Raw genomic sequence first — 16,983 nt, forward strand, 5'->3', positions numbered from 1 at the left:
GAATTTTATTGTGAATTCAAAATTTGATAATAAGAAAAGTTATATTAAATTTTGACATATGAATTATGGTGGCTTGAGCATGAAATTTATGGCATGATCATAGTGATGGGTGGGAGTTCATTTTAGAGGAGATTAGTGATTTAAATCCATGTGGTTAATACCAACACCATGGGTCATTCAGGTGTTTGGTCTGGATTAGGTATTCCTTAATATTATAACAGTCCTCACCCTACCCTCCTGGGGTCTTTTGAATTGAGCTTTAACACTCCTCACATAGCCCAAGCCAGATTTTCCTAAGGTGATACTTAGGTTATTCCTCACCCACCCTCATGGGAATCTTTTAAAACCTCCATAGACTCAAACCTCTAACCTCTACTACCTTAACCAAAGTAATTCTTGGGTTATTCCTCATCCCACTCTGACGGGGGTCTTTTGAAATTTCCCCAAACTCAAACATCCAACCTCTACCACCTTAATGAAGTTGAGGCTAAATCTGTTACTCAACGGTACCAAACTTAGCCTTAACTTCATTAAGGTGGTAGATGTTGAAGGTTTAAGTCTAGGGAGGTTCTAAAAGACCCTCATGAGGATGGGGTGAGGAATAATCCAAGTATCACCTTGGGAAAAGTTGGCTTCTGCTGTAGTGATGTGGGTTAGCCTAATCCAAAAGACCCCCAAGAAGGTAGGGTAAGGGCTATTTTATAAAAGGCCAAGTCCAGTACCATTGAGTCAGTTGGTATCAAACTTAACCTTAACTTCGTTAAAGTGGTAGAGGTTGGAGGTTCGAATCTGGAGAGGTTTTAGAAGACCCCTGTGAGAATGGATTGAGGAATAACCTAAGTACTACCTTGGGAAAAGCTGGCTTCTGCTGCCATGAAGTGGGTTGGCTCAGTCCAAAAGACTTCCGGAAGGGTGAGGTGAGGACTGTTATACATACCAACAATAATAACCCCCTTTGCATATATTTTTTTTAAAGAATAAAGCATCATTTTTGCATATAAAATAGCATATCTCATTTACCAAGTCATCAATGCTACAATACAAGCATAAAGAAGGAAATTTAGGTTCTTAGTTGCCTCGACCTTTTATGTTTACCAAAGGGTACTAGTAGAAAGTGACTACTCAAGCTCTCACTTGCTCTAATGATCTGGATAGCCAATTCTACATATCTAAATCATATATAGCGTCAGCATCTACTAAATTACTTAGTTTATAAAATACTCTTACTGTAATCTCTCCCAATATTCGCATGACATTAAAAGGGGTTAATATAATCACCACATCACCATATCACCTCATTGAAGTTAAAGAAAACATTAATTTTAAAATGCTTAGGAACCCAAGACTTCTTCCTAAAATCATTTGAAATTGATCACATACCAATTAATGTACAATAAAAATGAAAAGGACTACATTTACATACTTTAAAACACAAATCAAAGACAAACAATTATTCTCAACATAAGGACTGTGCACTATAGCATGTGCCACATGCGTTGCGACATGTGGTATATAGCCACGTGCTCTTTATTTGTGCGATGCTGCGGTATGGCCACCATGCCCCGTGGCACGCATGATATGTTTTTGCTATCATATGACAGTTCATTGATGCAAACTTTTGGCATATGCTATTTCCACTGATCGAAGTGATTTATACGCCTACATGAAACTTATTTTATAAGCTAACTAATGAGAAAACTTTAGACACGATCCAATGGTCTGATCTAAATTTGAATACTTGAGTGCAAAAAGTTACTTTTCTTAAACATTTCAAGCACCAAAGTATTCAAATTTCATACTTTATTTCATTAGACCATTTTAGGCCTAGAATTAAGTCTAAAAGGACCATTGGCGCCTAATAAACCAACAATATTAATAAACACACGCGCACACCCCCATACCCACACCCCCACACATACCCAACCACCTATCAAGATTTGGTCGTCAAATTACTTGTTTACACATAAGTAGGGCCTATATTTTACAAGAAAATACATTCATTTTTGACCAAATTGACTACACATTCACTACTAATCCATATGCACAAATTTTCATGCAAAACAATCTTGGCCCCAATTCACATTCACCACTTTTCACACAACTAGGCTAAGATAAATTTCATCTAGGATTGTATTTAAGAATGTTCTAGGATAATAAGAAAATGAATCCTAAGACTTTGAAGTTGAAATCCTGAAATTTTAAGACTCGAATTTATAAAAATAAAATAAAATATCTATAATTAAATTAAAATTTAGAATAATTTGATAGAGGCCCAAAGTTTGAATTTTTCTAAGCAAAAGTTTGGTTTTATTTGATTTTTAACTATGGGAAAAATTACCAAAGTTGACCCGGGCTTTTATGCAATAATAAAAAATGTTGGGCCCTTTCTTGTAATTTTCTCCAAAATTTTTATTCAGCAATTTAAAGACCAAAACTGATGCAGAAATGCAGAAACTGAATTGGAAAGGAAAGGAAAGGAAACGTACGAAAGGGAGAGAGGAAGAAGAGAAGAGAAAGGGAGGGAGTTAGGCTTGGATCTAGGAGTCTTTACGACCGTTGCAAGCTCGGCTACATGATAGGTAAACTTCCTACTTCAATTCTCTTCCCTTTCTCTTGATTTTCTTCAATTTTTGGAAGAAGATATTTTTGGATTTTGTTCTCAAAGGCTTTATTCTTGTAAACTTTTGTTTCTTTGGATCCTAGGGAGCATGTTTTGAGTTTCTATATAGTGATATAATGTTTTGAGTAGATAATTGGATGAAAAGAGGTGTTTTGGGCACAAAATAAACCTTAAGAAATTGGGTTTTTTCTCTTCAATGGTTTAAGCTTATTGATTTAGTTATAATTTTTTTATTTGAGCACAATAAGATTTAAATTAAGGTTTAGTTTTCATTATAAGGGCTAATGGTGAAAGTTGGTGACACTAAGTGAAGGTTTTTAATTGATAAAAAATTATATAAATTGGAAATTAGCCTAATGATGGCTAATAAATGGTTTTGGTGGTTAAGTGATACTATGTGAATGTTTGGTTTAATACATGGACTATTAGGGTGGATTATGACTCATTGACCCAAGTTGTGTGGTATGAGTTATGGTCTTCATTAATGCTATTTATCATGATAAGTGATGTGGATCACTTATATGTTGTAGAAAATTGTTGGTGGAACTTATTGAGAAGTAAGGAACAAGCCGAGCCCTATTTTGTACAAGGGGAACCCTTTTGGTACCAAAGGGTTGAGGTAACAGGGGAAATTTATATTTTTTATTACTTTGTTTTAGCTATTTTTGAATAAATATTACTAGCTATCATGCATTACATGTTTTAAAAGATTAAATGTGCTTTATAAGGGGTTATGGGGTACTAATTTGATTATAGTGCAAATATATTTTCTAATTATTTAATAACAATGTTTTTATGGAAACGAGATTTGTTTATATGTATTTTAATCAGAAGGAATAGAAGTTGCACTTAAGGAAGTGTAACTAAGTAAGGTACCTTAGATAGGCTAAGGAATCGTGTAAGGGAGATTTATAAATGTTATACTACCTTAGAGTGTTGAAGTGGTCAATACTTGGAAAAGGTAGACAAGAGTAAAAGGCATGATCTTAGTAGGAGTTCACCAATGAGAAGGTGTGGATTTTTAATATTTTATGGCATACTGTCAATACTCAGTATTGTCTTACGTATTGTGGGCTCAGTGCACTAAAATGGTTAGTGTATTAAGTATTCGACACCTCTCAATGGGGGAGGGAATCTGATATATGAAGTGTGAGGTTGAGTGCCTAGGCCAAGGTAGCCCTCACATGGAGAGTAAGTTAGGCTGGCTGTGGGAGGGAGTTAGCTTTGACTACTCAAGATTCACGTCGAAGGGGCATAAACGGTTCGGTGGATTAGATCATGCCTTAGATTATATTTTGTGCCTGTGGAGGTACAAGTGGGTATAAGGTTTACCTGTGAGTTAAAGAGTGTCAGGGGGCATTCTGTTGGTCATGAAAGGCCATACCGGCCTAGGTCATGCATTCATGCATTCTAAATGGCTAAATTATATACTATGTTGAATTTATTATTCGTTTATTTGATTATGGCTTACTTTGTAATAATCAATGTAGATTTTGCTGTTACTGAGACTGTGGTTATCTCACCCCTTTCTTTTTAATATTCTAGGTCCAGGCGAAGGATCCAGTGGTGGACGGGGAAAGGAGCAAAGCTAGGGGTTTGCTTGTGATTTGTAAAGAACTGCAACCCCTTTCTTTTGAGCAAATATATTATAATGTATTTAGGATTAGGGTGTCAATAGGATATGATTATGTATGTGTGTGTGAATATGTGTGGATTGTGTGCTTGTGTATGAATTTTTGTCTGTTTGCAGACTTATGGCTAGGAAACTTGGTTATGGTGTGTGATTTTAATGAATTTACTTAGTAGACCAAGTTTCTATTACAAGCAAATATTTATTTTGATATATATGTGATTTTATAAGCAAATGCAAAGTGGTTGCATTGCAAATGATGTGCTATGGGCAAACATACACCTTGAATAGAGAGAGTGGGTGCGTGGGCCCCACAAGGAGCTTTGAGCCAAGTGAAAATGTTTAGCATATGTATTTATATAAATACATGGTATTTAGATCGATTTGTGAACACTCTTGTATGATTTGTGCATTTTGGGGGTTTAGGGTCCATTTTGGGAAATGGCACCCGGATGGTCAAATTTTGATGTATGAGGGTTTTCCATCATTTGAATGTTCTATCAGGTGTTTTTAGTCTTATTTGACGTGTCCAAAGTGTTCCCACAGGTTTGTGACCATTAGATGAGATTTGGACAATTTTGAAAATGGTTTTTACCAAAAAGCTGCACTTTTGCATCCGGGTGTCCAAATCTTAATCCGACCGTTGGATTTTTCTAAAATTTGGGTCACAAGTAAAACCTTTTATAAGCTTCGTGTAAGATTTGGAATCACGTCGATTGAATATCGGACGGAGAAACGATGCACTCCGGAATTTGGTCTGGAGGTGCTGTCATGACAGCATTAAATTGCTGTCATGACAGCTACAGTGTTGATGTTGTAACCCGCATAAAATTCAATCTGTCTGTTGGATCTTTTTAAAATTTAGTATACTAATAGTATTCTTTAAAAGTGACATGTGGGTTTTAGAATCACTCCGATCGGAGGTCAGATGATGAAATGGTGCACTCTGAAAGTTGGTCCAAAAGTGCTGTCAAGCTGTCATGACAGCAAAAATAACCAATTTTTTTAACATGTCTAATTTTCAATCCGATCGTTGGATCTTTTTGAAATTTGGTATACTTATAGTACCATTTGAATGTGACGTGTGAGCTTTAAAATCACTTCGAACGGAGGTCGAATGACGAAACGATGCCTCCCGGAAGTTGGCCCAAGAGGGCTATCATGACAGCAATTTAATGCTGTCATGACAGCATCTTTTTATTTCACTTTCATCTAGCTTGCTTCCGCGTGCTATAGGTAGAACCTATAAATTTTTTTAAAGGCTTTAAATGGTTTGTTTCCTAAGTTGGTTTTAGGATTAATTCCTTAACCACACTTAGTTTATTTGAATTGTGTAATTTTTGAATAACATTCGGGGCAAGTGTTACAAAAAGATTAGAGTTCAAAAGTGTTTCATGATTCTCTGTTCAAGACACGAAAGATAGAGCAAAAATCTTTACAAGATATACTGATATAAGTGTGAACACATTGGTAGAAGTATGAATAAATAAGTGTGAATGGTGAAGAGCTTTATATGGGTAGAAGAGAGATACACCGAAAGGATTTATGTAATAGATGTTGATTCTTGAAGACATATATAGGTAGAACTAATTATATTTGGGTAGGAAAGATACATTTGGGTAGAACTTAGATATACTAGTACAAGTTTTATGTTAAGAATCAAATAGGACATTTGGGTAGATGTAAGACATTTGGATAGAAATCCAACATATTGGTAGATGTATTATGCACAAAGTAAGCTTAGACAATGGGGTAGTTCTTAAACATTTGGGTAGGACATCAACATATTAGTAGGAATGACATATACCAATATGTCCAAGAATCAATCTGGCAGAATATTTAATTCTTATTAAATTCAAGATGAATCAATTCATGAACTAGAAATAATTCAAATTCAAATAATTATTTCTAAAAAGGAAAATAATTGAAGTTAAGGAAAATCAAAGAATTTAAATGTATAAACCTTATTTCCTTAAATTTGTCAAAAACACTAATCTGTAAAGTAATAATTTCTCTAATTTTTATAATATTTAAAACTAGGGTTCAATAAACTTGTCATTTGCTTTTCTATTTTAGTTATTGCGAGAAGAAAAGTGATTATTACTTAAACTAAAGTAATTACTGCCCGTCTCTTTTTTATTTTAAATTAGGGACATTATGATTATTTCGCAAATGATATTAATATTAGTAAAATTCTAAACGAGTTGAAAATAATTGTTATATTTTAAGAAACCTAATTGCTATTGGCATATTTTTGGATATTTTTCTATCATTTTTTTTAATATATACATAACCTTTTGGTCAAAAAAACTATATACATAACATTTCTTATATATTATTATATACAAAAAAAAAAAAAAAGAAATGCGTGTCAATTCAGTTTCTTTCACCTGGCGCCGGCTCCAGTAGTAATAAACCATCATCCCATTAAAAAACAATACACAATTAATAAAAACAAATACTTCAAAAAAAAAAAAAAAACCGCACGAAAGAGAAAGCGAAGGAAGGCTTTGTGGACTTCTCTGTTCGTAGGAAAGTGATTGGGAAGGACGTGAAGGTGAATGAAACTTGTGGCTTGATTTCCATTGTAGAAGTTAAAAAAATGGAAGTCTTGTGGATCTATTCGAGTCATGAAGACACGCTTCAATCGCATCGTGATGAAAGATCCCGGATTTAGATTTTATTTACAATAAAACAGAGATTTTACATATCTCTGTTTGGGGATTTCAAAGATCTCCAATGTTGGGAGGAGAGGACAGTGAGCAGAATCGCCTGCTGGGGGAATCGACATTCAACGGTAACGCTGCAGAAGACAGAAAGGGCGACGTGGAAGCTCCAGATCGAGGGGGAGGGGGATCACCATTCAAGGGTTTTCTGCAGAAATTGGATAGGGAATTCTCTGGTCGCAGGCACAGCTTCAAGCGAGATCAGAGGGAAAATAGAGAAAGAAGAGATGAGTCTCACTCTCACTCGCATCATCATCATCATCATGTATTGGATCTTCATGTCGATTCTGATGATGCTCTTGGCGACAGTGCCCCTCCTGAATGGGCATTACTTCTCATTGGCTGTCTTCTTGGTCTCGCTACAGGTCTCTGCGTCGCCGTTTTCAACAAAGGAGTGCATCTCATTCATGAATGGGCCTGGGCTGGTACTCCAACTGAGGGTGCTGCTTGGCTTCGATTGCAGAGATTGGCTGATACTTGGCATCGAATTCTTTTGATTCCTGTCACCGGCGGAGTCATTGTTGGCTTGATGCACGGTTTTCTCGAAATTTTGGATCAAATCAAGCAGTCCAGTTCTTCTCAAAGACAGGGTTTTGATTTGCTTGCTGGGTTTTTTCCTACAATAAAGGCTATTCAGGCTGCAATTACTTTAGGTACTGGTGGTTCTTTGGGTCCTGAAGGCCCTAGTGTAGACATCGGAAAGTCATGTGCTAATGGATTCTCCTTAATGATGGAAAATAACAGAGAAAGAATGATAGCCCTCGTTGCAGCAGGAGCAGCAGCTGGGATTTCTTCAGGTAACCAGGTTTTCTTGTCGCATCTAATTTGCCAAACAGTGTTATTGTTGTCGATTTCATTCACTGGTCGTTTAATCCTCACTCAAACTATTTATGGGTGATTCAGCAAGTATGCGTTTACATATTTATATTAAGAAAATGAACAAATTGATATAGTTGTGATCTAAGGAACGAACCAAAACATCATTTCAGTTACTAGTGAAAGAAAGGAAATATGGTTCCCCAATTTTTGATTGGTGTTGACGATTTTATAAGTTCTGGACTGGTTTGCTAATTTTTCGCCTTCCAGTTTCTGCGGTTTACGTGGACTGGTCAAAGGACCAGCTCAATACTTTTCCAAGCTGACTGGCTGGTTTAGCCTGTTCTTTCTTTCTTTCCTCTTCTCCCCTCCCCCCTTTTTTCTTTTCATTGAGTAAAACTCTAAATCCACTGGTCGCTAACATTTTTGGAATATGAGGGAGTACCTGACCAGTGTCAAAACTTAAATGAGGAAGCAATTTTCCCATTGAAGAAAGATAATAGGGATAGGAAAAGAAGCTGAGAGGTGCATCTCCAATCTATAGGTCTTAAAACATATCTCAGATCCTTGTCACCTTTCTAGTGCACCAGATGTAAAATGTGGACTATAGTACGCTAATTTGCTAGTGATAATTTATTTCTGGTTTTTTATTTTTAAATTCTTATCCCCATCTAGAACTCGTTTTGACAATGCAAAACTAGATAGTGAGCTGTGTGATGTGCTTGTGTGTTGTGTGTGTATTGGTTAAAGATGAAATGAAATAAAAAGTCAATTAACCATAATATGCAAACATAAATATAACTATGTATTTATATGATGTTAAACTATAATTTCCAGATAAAAGAAAAGCCTCTTCTATATTGACATGGGCTTTGACTTCATCTGTGAAAAGGCACAGTGAATAAGATATGTCGTGTGTTCCCAAAGACTTATCATCCAAAATCAAGCTTCCATATGTTCTTACCACAGATGATTTTGCAAACTCATTTGCATATATCTAATCTAGGAAAAGACCAATACATTTAGTAGCCGGTGCAAGAGGAAGCAGTATACAACAAATAAGAAAAATTAAAAAATTGTAATAATGTGATTATAACTTAGGTCAGCCATGAAATTTATTTACCAGATAAGCCCTCAATGAATTGTGAGTGTAACCTATAATAAGCCTTTGAGTGAAAATAATGATCAGGCACATCAATGATTGTGTACAATTCTGTCCTATCTTTAGGTTTTCTAACCAAAATATTTAATGTAGAAATTTTGACTTGATTTCCATCTTCCATTCGACATGATATGTTTTATTAATTTTCATACAGGAACTATACATTGTTGAGAGATCCCCCTTGTATTTTATTTTATTTTGTTTTGAGCAAAAAGGGGTGTGGTTGTCCACATGTTTATGATGAATAGGAAAAGGATGCATATAGACGGTGAAACATATACTTATTGTTGGCAAATGTGGTTTCACTTAAATTTCTTACCACATTTGAGAAAGACAAATTTAAGGATGTTTATTGGGAAGCAAATGTGGTTTCACTTAAATTTCTTACCACATTTGAGAAAGACAAATTTAAGGATGTTTATTGGGAAGAAACCTACAGCAGGTTTTGGAAGAAATTGCCTCTTTTACCATTTTAAGAAACAATACTGCAAAGCAATAAAAAAGAAAAAGAAGAAAGAATTTGATGGAATCGAGAAAAGAAAGACGAAGAATATTTGAAAATTTGGCAATTAATGGTAGATTTGAAGAAAATTCAAGATTTGGAAAATATTTGATATCTTTCCTTTATTTCAATAATCTTTTCTAATGAATTAAAAAAAATTAAAAATTGCTTTTAATGTTTCTCAATTTTTAAGTTTGGACTCTACTCAAAAGGTTGAGCTAGTGGGGTGTGCGGCGCACCCATTTATATAGCCAAAATCCTGCCCAAGTTCCTCCAATATAGAATGTAATAGCTCTTCTGGCCAATCCGTGATACCCCTGTCATGGATGGCCTTTCAAAGGGCCCATTGATTGGGCAAACTTGGGTTTTGGCTTTGATATCACTTTATCATGGGGCCATTACTCTTTTCTCAAAAGGTTAACCCAGTGAGGAGTGTAGTACACCCACTTATATAGCCAAGACCCTCTTCAAATCTCTTAGATGTAGGACAGAACATAAGGCTCTATAAATAAGCCTCAAGTCTTATTTTGTATGCATCTAATTATAAATTGAATAGGATTGATATTTGAGTATCCTTTCCCTCGAGTTTCTTCTCTTCTCCCTCTCTTTGTCTGGTTCTCTCTCCTTTCTTGCTGTTTCTCTCTCCTCTCTCCCCCCCTTCCCCATCAGAATTTGATAGCGAATAAGAAATAAATGAATTGATGACGACAACAACAACAACAACAACAAGCTTTTATCCTAGTTGGTGGGGTCGGCTATATGAATTACAAGCTCATTGTGCTCTATCATTTACTAAGTTTTAGAAGTATTATTAATTAAGAGATCGCGTTCAATAACTTTCAATAGTGTTCTCTTAGGTATTCCTCTACCCCTCTTAACAGGGTTCAAAGTTATATGTTCCATTTTTCTCACTGGTGCCTCATGATCTTTTTACATGCCCAAATTATCTCAAACGATTTTTTATCATTTTTTCTTCAATAGGTGCTACCCTTACTTTTCTGCTATGCGCTTATTTCGAATTTTATCTTTACGTGTTGTCTGCACATCCATCGTAACATTCTCATCTCTGCTACTCTAATTTTATGCTCTTACTGTACCGTTAGAGCCCAACATTCACTACTATATAACATAACCAGTCTGATAGCAGTATGATAAAAATTTCCTTTAAGTTTATTAGGCACCGTACGGTTGCAAATAATTCCTTTAGTTTTTCTCCAATTAAACCACCCAACTTGAATCTTATATGAAATATCCCCATTGATTTCGCCATCATTTTGAATAATGGCTCTCGAATATCTAAACTTTTTCACTTGAGGTATAATTTGATTTCCTAATTTTATTTTAAATTACTGTCAACTAGTCTCTTTCCAAATTTACAATATAAATATTTCATCTTATTCCTACTCAAATAGAAACCTTTCGATTCCAATGTCCTCCTCCATAACTTAAATTTACAATTAATATCTTTTTTTATCTCTACTATAAGAACTATACATCCGTGAAGAGCATACATTTGAGAATTTTTCCTTGAATATGTTCCGTCAAAACATTTAGAACCAAGTGAAACAGATAAGGACTCAAAAATAATCCCTGATGTAATTCAATCTTTATAGGAAAGTCTTTTGTTTGACCATTAGACGTTTTTATACTAATTTTTACCCCTCATACATATCTTGTATAACTTTAATATAAGCAATCCATACTCCCTTCTTTTTCAAGGCTTTTCAAAGTACTTCTTTTGGTATGCGGTCATAAGTTTTTTCCAAATCAATAAAAATCATATGTAAATCTTTATCTTTATAACGATACTTTTCCATTAATCTCCTTTGCAGATAAATCGCCTCTGTAGTCGATCTACCTGACATAAAATCAAACTGATTCTCAGAAATACTTGTCTCCAATCTCAACATATGTTCAATTATTTTCTCCCACAATTTCATTGTGTGGCTCATGAGTTTAATCCCTCTATAATTAGTACAATTTTGAATATCTTCTTTATTTTTATAAATAGGAATTAATATACTTCTCCTCCAGTGGTCAAGCATTTTCTTAGACCGTAAAATCACATTAAATAACTTAGTTAACCATCTCACCCTTTCTTTATCTAAACATTTTCACGCTTCAATAGATATGCCATCAGGTCCGTTGGCTCTACCATTTGCCATTTTCTTAAGAGCTTCCTTTACCTCCTTATTACGTGTTATATGATCGAATGAAAAATTTTGTTCTCATTCACAAGTTACTAAATCCTCTAAGTTACTAAACGAACCCCCTCCATCATTGAAAAGTTTGGAAAAGTAAGTCCCCCATCTGTTTTTAATTTCATCATTTATTACTAAAATTCTTCCTTCTTTATCTTTTATACACCTTACCTGTTCTAGATCTCTTGATTTTATTTCCCTACTCTTAGCAATCTTATAAATGTTTCGTTCTCATTTCTTTGTGTCAAAACTCTTATAAAATTCTTCAAAAGCTTTAGAATGAGCTTCACTCACAGCTCTTTTAGTTTCTTCCTTAGCCATACGATACCTTTCTCAATTTTCCTCATTGTTACATAAATGTATGGCTTTAAAACAATTCTTATTATGTTTGATTTTATCCTGTACACTATTATAAATGAATTAACAAGTCCAGATTAAAAAATAGATTCAAATAAGTATTGGAAATTAAATAGGAAATTAATGATATAATTAATGCTAGAGATAGTGAAGAAAAAAAGGTGAACCGTCTAAAATTTGAAATTTTCAAATTTGAAGATTGGTAGCATGGGGTTGGCAGGTTATGTAAAAGTCTATACTGGGAAACAGTTAAACCCTTTTTTTCTCATAAATGTTTGTGGATGAATTCATTGAATTGTATCCATAGTTTGCTTTCTCTTATAAATGTCGGATAAGTTAGCTCTTTATGTATTTATTATTAATTTATTTATTTTCCTGTATCCAGGCTTCAATGCGGCAGTTGCTGGTTGTTTCTTTGCTATTGAAACAGTGTTAAGACCTCTCCGTGCAGAGAATTCTCCCCCATTTACAACTGCCATGATTATACTGGCTTCTGTCATCTCATCGACTGTTTCAAATGTTTTACTTGGAACCCAGTCGGCTTTTACAGTGCCTGCTTATGATTTGAAATCTGCTGCAGGTGTTTTTCTTTACCTTTGCCATATGCTATAAATGAAATTTTTATTACCAGCATGAAAATGATTTCTAATTGGTTATAATGGAAAAGTTATAATGGTAATAAAAGGAAAAGGAAACCAATCAGATCGATGGATTTCTTTGCCTTACCGAACTATCTAGTTACTGTCTAACTCACCAGTTCCATTTCTAAAACTTCTAAAGAATGCCATTATCTGCTTTGATATAACCTGCAGAAGAAGCAGGAGAATCAATCTAGTATCTAAAACTTCCAACTCTTAGTATTGTGGGGGCATTGTTACCAAAATGAATTGCCTAACATTTTATTATGATGCAACCATGCAGAACTACCTTTATACCTGATATTGGGCATGCTATGTGGTGTTGTAAGTGTGGCCTTTACTCGATTGGTTGTTTGGTTGACAAATTCTTTGAGGTCCTTAAGGAGAAATTTGGCCTTCCTACTGTGGTTTGCCCTGCTTTAGGTGGTCTAGGAGCTGGGGCTATAGCTCTTAAATACCCTGGAATACTGTACTGGGGATTTACAAATGTAGAAGAAATTTTACATACTGGGAAAAGTGCTTCAGCTCCTGGAATATGGCTGCTGACTCAATTAGCCGCTGCCAAGGTTATTGCCACAGCTCTTTGCAAGGGGTCTGGGCTTGTGGGTGGTCTTTATGCGCCAAGTTTAATGATTGGTGCTGCTGTTGGTGCTGTTTTTGGAGGCTCTGCTGCTGAGCTTATCAATTCAGCCATTCCTGGAAATGCTGCTGTTGCCCAACCCCAGGCATATGCACTGGTATGGTGACCCTTGTGCATTGCTCATTTCAAGTCTGATTTTGTTTAGATATATTTTTATTATTGTAAGTTCATGCAAGGAATAATTAGCTTCCACTGCAGGTTGGAATGGCTGCTACACTAGCATCAGTTTGCTCAGTACCATTGACTTCAGTTCTACTTCTTTTTGAGCTGACAAAAGATTATAGAATATTACTTCCTCTCATGGTAATCATTTTTTTGTTTTTTTACTATTCCTTGCCATTGCAATAGAAATTTGTATACCTCTGTATATGGTTAATGAAATGAGTCAAGTGCAAAACTTATTTTGTTTTCTTAAAGGAGATCATTTGGTGTGTTCTTAATTTCCAACGGACAGTTGTGCATAGTGCATAATATTTAGCGTCATGGCACTCTTGCTTTTTCTAAAAGCTGAAGGCATGTATTCCTCTCCCCCCCCCCTCCCAAAAAATAAAAAATAAAAATTGCAGCATCTTTTTATTTTTAAATTTAAAAAAGGGTCATTGTTGGACATGGGTATTACATGTCTTTTACTCATTTGTTCTGTGTAATGTATTGCTTTACAGTATTTCTCTAAATTTTCTTGTATTTAATTTAAAGTTATTTGTGGAATGCACCTGGTTTTTCAAATAACAATGACTTGTGGCTTAAATCTCAACTATGTTGCATGCTTGCTTTAAAATTTCATGATTTTTTTTTTTTTTTGAGTTATGTTGGGGTTTGAACAGAATTTTCAATTCTGTTTGATGTAAAAAATTCTGAACGCTGATTTTATGTTGAATTTCTCTTCGTGTGATTGTCAATCCTGCTTTCAGGGTGCTGTTGGGTTGGCAATATGGGTTCCTTCAGTGACAAACCAGGTGAAGGATAATGATGCACCTGATTCAAGAAGCTTAGCAAGAGGATATTCTTCCCTTGCGCCTGAAGAAAATGGAGGGAACTGGAGACAAACCAATGGAGATGGTTTAGAACTCTCTGTTGTAGGAAATGTTGCTGATCTTGAAGCAATTGATGAGGAGCTTCTTCTAGAAAATCTTAAGGTTGAGAATACCTTTCTCTTTCCTCTTAACTATTAATATCACAGATTTTGTTCTTGACTCAGCAGCATGTTACCGACTTTTGATCTTATTTTCTGGCATTTATTAATCTGGTACCTTCATGACGTCAATATATCATCATCACTCTCATTGATCAGGTTTCCCTGGCCATGTCAAAAAACTATCTGAAGGTCTCACCGGCGATGACACTGAAAGAAGCAACCAAGTTAATGGATAATGGCCAGCAGAATTGTGCCCTGTGGTTGATGATGAAGATTTTCTAGAAGGAATTTTGACATATGGTGACATTAAAAGGTTTCTGTCCAGGAAAACTAGTGATACTTCTAAGAGTGATTCAGGGCTTCTGGAGGTATGTAGAAAGTACTCCATACCTATTTGCTTTTTGTTATGTAAGCATTTGTGTTACAAAATTCATAGAATCTTTCGTATGTCTGGAGTGGCTATTGCTTATCCGTACAATTAAATGCAGAATCAATATATCTGTTGCTTCTACTGTTTAATCATACAGCAACATGATTTGGGGGGAATGAAAACACTCCCCCAAACACACTACCAAACAAAAAAAAAAAAAAAATACAAGGGATAAGGTTTACATATGTATTTGCAGAACGTTTCAGAGTAACTTTCGCAACTATGACTGAATCAATCTAATTCACCTTACTTCATATAGTAAAACTATAATTGCTACGAACAAATTTTAGAGTGTGTAGTCTTTTGACGAATATATCTGAAGTGCAATGCTGAGTAGGCTGCCTTATGAATACTGGAATTCTTCATGCCTTGATATCTAATATTTACTAGGATAGAATAATCACATCACAAGCTACTCTATAGAATCTTGTCTTTTAACGTTGCCTGTCTTGATATCAATGTACTGATGACATGCCAACTTGAAAATTGGCAGGCAAGCATGTGTCTTGTTTCTTCTGCCTGTACTCGAGGGATTAGCTATCGTGGAAAAGAACGTGGACTTTTAACCTGTTACCCTGATTCCAGCTTGGCTATGGCCAAGGATTTGATGGAAGCCAAGGGTATTCAGCAGTTGCCCGTGGTTTCAGCGGGGTAGAGAGAAGAAGCGAACAATTGTTGCTCTTCTCCATTATAACTCGCTTTGGAACTGTCTCAGGTTTTACCGATCATCTAATGCTCTGATTCTATCTGCAATATCTGTTCTACTTCTTCCTTGCTTTTGGCTGATGAATATGTACTTGTTCAGGAATGAAATTAGTAACCGGAAGACACTGTTTCAAAGTAGGACAGAAAACAGTTCGGATGTGATAACTGCAAATGGACATTAACTCTGGGAAGGTGAGACTGATGGTTGTCAAGCCTCAAAGTTTGTTGGTCACTTGAGAAATTCTCGTGTAGACTAGTGGATCGCATCATTCATGCTCTATCAAATGAAAACATGCTATGTTGTACTAGTTCAATCAACTAAAATATAATATTCATTCTTTTTAATGGCTTTTATTTTTTTGTCTATCACCATCTATAACAGAATCAATTTATATTTACTAACATTTGACATGGCATGTTTTTATTGGACAGAGTATGGATGATGTGGTGCATTAGGTTCATGTAAGAGTTTCTTTGGTCACCCATAAGAAAGAGATTGTTCAAAGAGAGTATAATTTGTAGCAGCCCAGTTCTACGGAAGTATAGTTGAAAGTGTGACCGCTGCACCACGACGTGGTTCATATTTTGGCACCTCAAAGTTAGGTGATACTTCCAATACGAGTTCAAATTTTCAGCCGTCTCAAGATTGGCAGTTTGCAACAATAACAAGTCAATATTATCATTCCTGTTTCATTGATACCCGAGATTCTTTTGTAAAATTTAGCACATAGCAAAACTTGTAAATTAAATGTACGAGAGGCAAGTCACTAATGAATTACACTCTGAAAAAGACTGGGATTCTTATACCCATAAATTGAAGTCCTTTAGCTTGATGACTTGATCAGTGCGTGCGTAGGCCTCTGGTTTCGTTATTATTTCTTATTGCATCTTCTTTACCCTAACAGTTTATTCTTCTGCATATGTACTATTCTTTGGTTTTAATGGGATTTAGGGACTTGATCTTGGGATTCATGGATTTTGATTCAGATATTAACTTTAGTTGATTGTAGATTAGATATCTCCATCCTTCGTAATTATTGCTGGTTTTTCACTGTAATTCCACTGTACAAGTTTCTGGCCCCAAAAAAAAAGGCTTCCACAGTACAAGTGGTTATTATTATTGTTTTTGTTTTTTTGCCAGATAGTACAAGTGATTGTTAAACCAGCTTAATATATCTGTGGCCCCGCATGGACTGATGTAGTGATGTGGACTACATGAATCTTTACAATATGTTGGTTTTTTTTTTTTTAAAAAAAAAAATGTTCTGACGTTTTGGACTCTGGTTTCGTTTCTCTCTATCCTTCTCTCTCTCTTTCTTATCTTGGGTCTAAAAAATGTAGGCTTCATTAGGTTGTCATATATTTCTTTTTCTTTTTGGGCAGAATTGTTATATAATTCTAGTGTCACATGCGGATGGTTG

The 16,983-nt window shown here is 35.2% G+C and overlaps 1 protein-coding gene across 1 annotated transcript; it reads left to right on the forward strand.

The window, feature by feature from the left end:
• The first annotated feature begins 6,747 nt into the window (after positions 1-6,747).
• On the forward strand, positions 6,748-16,532 carry LOC129300143 (chloride channel protein CLC-f-like). Its single transcript, XM_054938675.1, is given in 12 exon segments — positions 6,748-7,773; positions 12,400-12,594; positions 12,936-13,016; positions 13,019-13,389; positions 13,491-13,595; positions 14,204-14,428; positions 14,584-14,680; positions 14,683-14,795; positions 15,351-15,508; positions 15,510-15,572; positions 15,663-15,754; positions 15,995-16,532. Coding segments are annotated over 11 exon segments (2,274 nt in total). The 5' UTR covers positions 6,748-6,989; the 3' UTR covers positions 15,745-15,754; positions 15,995-16,532.
• The last annotated feature ends 451 nt before the right edge of the window (positions 16,533-16,983 follow it).

The sequence above is a fragment of the Prosopis cineraria genome, unplaced genomic scaffold (assembly GCF_029017545.1).
Source record: "Prosopis cineraria cultivar Desert tree isolate PC_DT_omini unplaced genomic scaffold, ASM2901754v1 PC1448, whole genome shotgun sequence".
Lineage (NCBI taxonomy): Eukaryota > Viridiplantae > Streptophyta > Magnoliopsida > Fabales > Fabaceae > Prosopis > Prosopis cineraria.